The sequence below is a fragment of the Misgurnus anguillicaudatus genome, chromosome 1, assembly GCF_027580225.2.
Source record: "Misgurnus anguillicaudatus chromosome 1, ASM2758022v2, whole genome shotgun sequence".
In the NCBI taxonomy this organism is placed as follows: domain Eukaryota; kingdom Metazoa; phylum Chordata; class Actinopteri; order Cypriniformes; family Cobitidae; genus Misgurnus; species Misgurnus anguillicaudatus.
In genome coordinates, this window is record NC_073337.2 from 9,773,696 (window position 1) to 9,778,318 (window position 4,623).

The 4,623-nt window shown below is 40.4% G+C and overlaps 1 protein-coding gene across 1 annotated transcript; it reads right to left on the reverse strand.

The window, feature by feature from the left end:
- Nucleotides 1-1,561: 1,561 nt before the first annotated feature.
- Nucleotides 1,562-4,119, reverse strand: LOC129432668 (uncharacterized). Its single transcript, XM_055191218.2, has 6 exons — nt 3,875-4,119; nt 3,158-3,390; nt 2,998-3,070; nt 2,597-2,687; nt 2,290-2,399; nt 1,562-1,924 (listed from the first exon to the last, which is right to left on the reverse strand). The coding sequence occupies exons 1-6, from the start codon at nt 4,014-4,016 to the stop codon at nt 1,617-1,619; spliced, it is 957 nt and encodes a 318-aa protein (XP_055047193.2). The 5' UTR covers nt 4,017-4,119; the 3' UTR covers nt 1,562-1,616.
- Nucleotides 4,120-4,623: the final 504 nt, after the last annotated feature.

Here is a 4,623-nt window from a genome sequence, read left to right on the forward strand (position 1 = left end):
GCAGAAGAGTGTCTGATACCAGGCACTGTTGCGCTTTTCAACCACATGGGGGAGCTGTAAGGCATTTTTACATGGAAACTACATAGTGTTGCTTTAATGCGCGAATGAGGCGAGTAAACTCAAACTGTTCAAGCGGCAAACTGGGCGCAATTTTGACGTCTCAAACGCGGCTGGTGTGAACCCACGGTAAAGGTACATTCACATTACAAGACTTTGTCGCTGTGTGTCGCTCATCTCTTTCAAAAGAGGCGTTTCTAAATCTGGTTGCCATAAACAAATAAGTACCGTCCACTCCAGTAACTGACGAGAGACGGATGACGTGAACTCCACTGCTTCGTTCTCAATGGTAGTAGCTCCCGAAAGTCGCTCATAACTTGCATAAAGTTCAACATTTTTCAACTTTGTCACGCGACTGGAACGGTCACTGTTACTCGCGTTTTCGGAAGTCGTCAATCTTCCATTAATATCAATAAATTCTGCTACTGCTAGTCGCTGCTACTCTGAATGCAGCTTGAATTGGCCGCAATTAGCTGCATTTCCATTACCTTTTAAATTCTGCAAATTGACATTGCAAATATGGCCAATGGAAACACAATTTCGCAAAACTCCCATATATCTGAAAAAGTTTTTATGATGTGGTTTTTAAAGCAATTCAAAACAGGTGCATTTTAGTTTATTCGCATTTTCAGGTCACCGAAGTCACATAATTATTATTTAAAGATGACGCGGAATGTACTAAAACATTCCAGAAACACCTCAAAACATGTCTGTCCCCAAATAAGTTCACAGGTCATTAGCAGGCTTTAAGCTGCGGTCACACTAGACTTTTCATTACATTGACTTCTATTCATCGCATAATGCTCAAGACAGGAAGCGCAAGCTTGTGCTATATTTCGCAGGTCGCTACGTAGCAAAGTTTGCTGAACTCTGACCTGCGAATTCATATCAATACAAAACCGGTATGTCACTGCGCGACCTTTCACTATACTTAAAAGCACAAATTACAAAGCCAAAGGTCATATTGACAAACCGCTCCCGCAACAACATCCAAAAAATACTCACATGCTCAACGTGTGACCGCAGCTTCAGCCAGCGCTAACCCACTAAAGCGCATGTGCAGTCTCAAGCGTGTCTATGGCGTGTCTGGCTCGTTTTGAAAGTCACGATCACACGCTACACTTTCTTTCTCCCATTTTTTTATAATAATGCTATTAATGAACCGTCTGAAATAATAAGTGGATTAAGCTCTTTTAATTGGCATAAAAAGAAAGGCACTTTTACTGCTTCTGCTCTATATAATAGAAAGTAAAGAAAGCTTAACCATTATAACACCGGTCACATTCATAATCTCTAGACCTGTTTATAAACCTACATCGTTTTTCGTTAACTCGCCGCCATTGACGAGATATCGCGTCAATCAAGAGAAAACGCTTCTCTGCCAATGACGAGAATTTCCTTCTTTCTGCAATACCGCTATTATCCACCAGGTACTGGACATTGCTGAAAATATGACGATGGAAAGCCTTTAAACCCATGAGCACGGATGTACGACCAATGAATATTGTAGACGATAAATAATTTAATAAATAAATAGATTTATGTACAAATGTTGTCAGTTACTCGGGCCTGTTGCGTCTTCGTAATCCACCCGTCTGATCATCTGGATCTTTCTGAACAATGGTGACGGGATCAACACTGAAGTCACCCGAGTCCTCAAGGGAAGGCAAACTACAGTCACTCTCATTTGCCACATCTTCCTCTTGTCCTGCAGGTTCAGGCTCCTCTTCTTCAATCCTCTCTGGGTCAGATGAGAGCGCTGTCTGATCACATGACTGTGTTTCAGCGTGCGTTTGTGGTTCTACAGACGTTTCTGCAGCATTCAGAGTCTCTATAAGATCATCCAGATTGCGCTGACATGCCGGTTCTAAAAAGACATAAACATACGTTTCAACGCATATATGACCCACAGTATAAAGTCCCAACTACATACAGACCTGTTCAGCCAAATTGCTAAGATACATATATCACACATTTATCAAAACAAATGCATTATTATGATTTGCGATCATTACAAGCTCTAATTTTTGAGGTGATGATGTGACTGCACCTTTTCACATAATGTGACCTGTGTGATGTTAAATTTAGTGCCACTTTCTTCAAATCACTTTTCTAAAACCTGTGACCTACATTATGGATCAGGTGAACTCATATCTCACTGTATATCTGTCTAAGTGGGCTTTAAATGCATGTGTTGATGACATCAGGCTGTGCGGTAACAGATTTGTTTACCATCTATCCTGATGTTTGGACACTCCATGCCTCTCTTCTTCATTAGCTGCCGAATGCATTGCAGCTGCGACATGATCTCGTTTTTCTGCTCCATGGCAACCGACTTCACACTTCGGCAAAACAAGAAACAAAATATGGTGAGCGGGAAAACAAAGCCACGAGGCAGCGACTGAGAATGAAAGAAGGTTTCCCATTACACAAACCTCAGGCTGAATGCATTTGCATACATGAAAAGTGGGAATTTGTATCTAGTTACATATAAAACTGTCTATAAATTATGTAAAAATACTTTGTTTATGACTCTTACCAGTTTGTAAGGGGGTCCAGTTGGGTTAGTATGGAGTTGAGCATCTTCTCAGTTTGAGCCAACCTCTGCTCCAGTTCATTCAGCTGACTCTCTACAAAAACACACAATTCGGGTGAATTTATGCTGGTTGACACTAACATGGGTAGTTTCCCAAGCAGGGCTTATTCTAGTCCCAGACTGAAATGCATGTTTGAGCTGTCTTAATTTCAAATAAACCTTGCACTGACACATCTTAACATATATCAGTGTCTCAAGATGCACACCAGGATTGTTTTTGTGAAGGTTAGTTTGTAAAAACTACTTAAATGTCTTAATATAACTAAGGCATAGTCCTGGATTAAGCCACCCCAGTGTGTCACACACATCTACACACAAATTAACACTCGCGGGTGCCCACACACCTGTCTCCTCAGATTTCTTCACACCTCGAGCTGTTTTTGCTTTTTGAGCTTCAGTGTCATTTGCGGATTTTATCTGTATTTACCGAAACACACACAAGAGATTGTCAAATATTGCATTAAAAAAATGAGACAATAGATGTGTTACAGCAAATATCAGTACCTTTAGAAACTTGTAAGCAGCAAAAAGCCCAACACTGATGGCGTAGATTGGCATGAGGGTGAAGACGTAGCCCTTGTTGTTGTTGGCTTTGTATTTGTCACTCTTCATCTCTTGCTCCATCAGTTTCTTCATCTGATGAACGTTCTCCACACTCTGGGATTTTGGAGATGCTCCGTTCATGTGGAACTGCTGCTGATTCTTGACGGCACCGGGACGGAGACCAGGGCCGGGTCCTACAGAACAGTAGAGACGTCATAAATAATCAGATATATGGAATCGGTTAAAGATACATTAAATAACCACATTGCATAAAAAGCATTAATTTCACATTTACGTGTATTTGATATTGCATCTATTTTGATTATTTTTATGTGACCATGCAATTTAAAAAACCCTACAGCAAACCACTGCTGGATTTGTGTGTCTTTTATAAAATTTACAGTATTATTGGTAAAATAAAGCACTTCTTACAACCCAGGAAACAATGTTTTTGCTGCATTACTTCCAAGCACACTGTTACTTTGCCATACTGCATTTAGTGAAAAGAAAACAGGGCACGTGTGGAAATCGCATAAATGTTAAACAGCAACAATAAAAATACTAAAGAACCATACAAGAGGTAATTTAAGCTAGTAAAGAGACATTAAATCGTTCATGATTAAAGTCCCTAGTAAAAGAGTAGAGAGCAGTCGATAGGTGTAAAGTTTGTATCCTCACCTCTTCGGTTCATCCGCGGGTCGAAGGACTGACCCTCCCTACCGCCGCCGCTGCCGGTGAACATACGCGGGAACAGCACAAACACCAGCAGCACCGCGGTGAAGGCCATTACGACTTGCTGCGATGAGGACAAGAGCACCATCACTGATGCATTACACACAAACACTTTACAAACACACGAGCTGCGAAACACTGCCGAGAAGAAAATACAACACTCTTCTTCTTCTGTGAGCTCACAGCGAGATCTCGAACTGACGTCTGCTGCTGAGTCTGACACCTACAGGATGGGGGCGTCATAACGTAACCAGCTGCGCGCATGCGCAGTATTTTAAGCAATTTGGCGCTTTATCAAAATGTATTCTTTATTTATTGAGTGGAAGAATTAATTGTTTATTTGTTGGCTGGATATATGGTGTTTTATTCTGATCTTATCATGATAATTTAAAGTGGTCTGACTTTTGCCATTCAAGTGGATGTTTTACAAGGACGCCAATTGCAAAGAGCTTCTTTAAAGGGCGTTTTCTTACCCTTAACAATTAACTTCTTTAAAAGGTAATTGCTTACGCAAAGTTATACTTTTGAGATCGTATGATACTGTTTTGATCTGTTTGCAATGGTTCTGTTCACTATAATAGTGGGAGTTTTGAATTTTTAACGGTTTTGAAAGCACTTGGGTTTAATTGATATTTATTATACAATAAAGAGAACAATATTGTATAACTTTGTCCCCCTTCCATTACATTTGATAA

What these genes read in the sequence shown, in the direction of transcription:
- LOC129432668 (XM_055191218.2), bottom strand. Translation starts at nt 4,016, where the DNA reads ATGGTGCTCTTGTCCTCATCGCAGCAAGTCGTAATGGCCTTCACCGCG. An exon ending in CCCGCGGATGAACCGAAGAG is followed by an intron (nt 3,391 to 3,874) that starts GTGAGGATACAA and finishes ACTGTTCTGTAG; the next exon opens with GACCCGGCCCTGGTCTCCGT. An exon ending in CTGCTTACAAGTTTCTAAAG is followed by an intron (nt 3,071 to 3,157) that starts GTACTGATATTT and finishes CGGTAAATACAG; the next exon opens with ATAAAATCCGCAAATGACAC.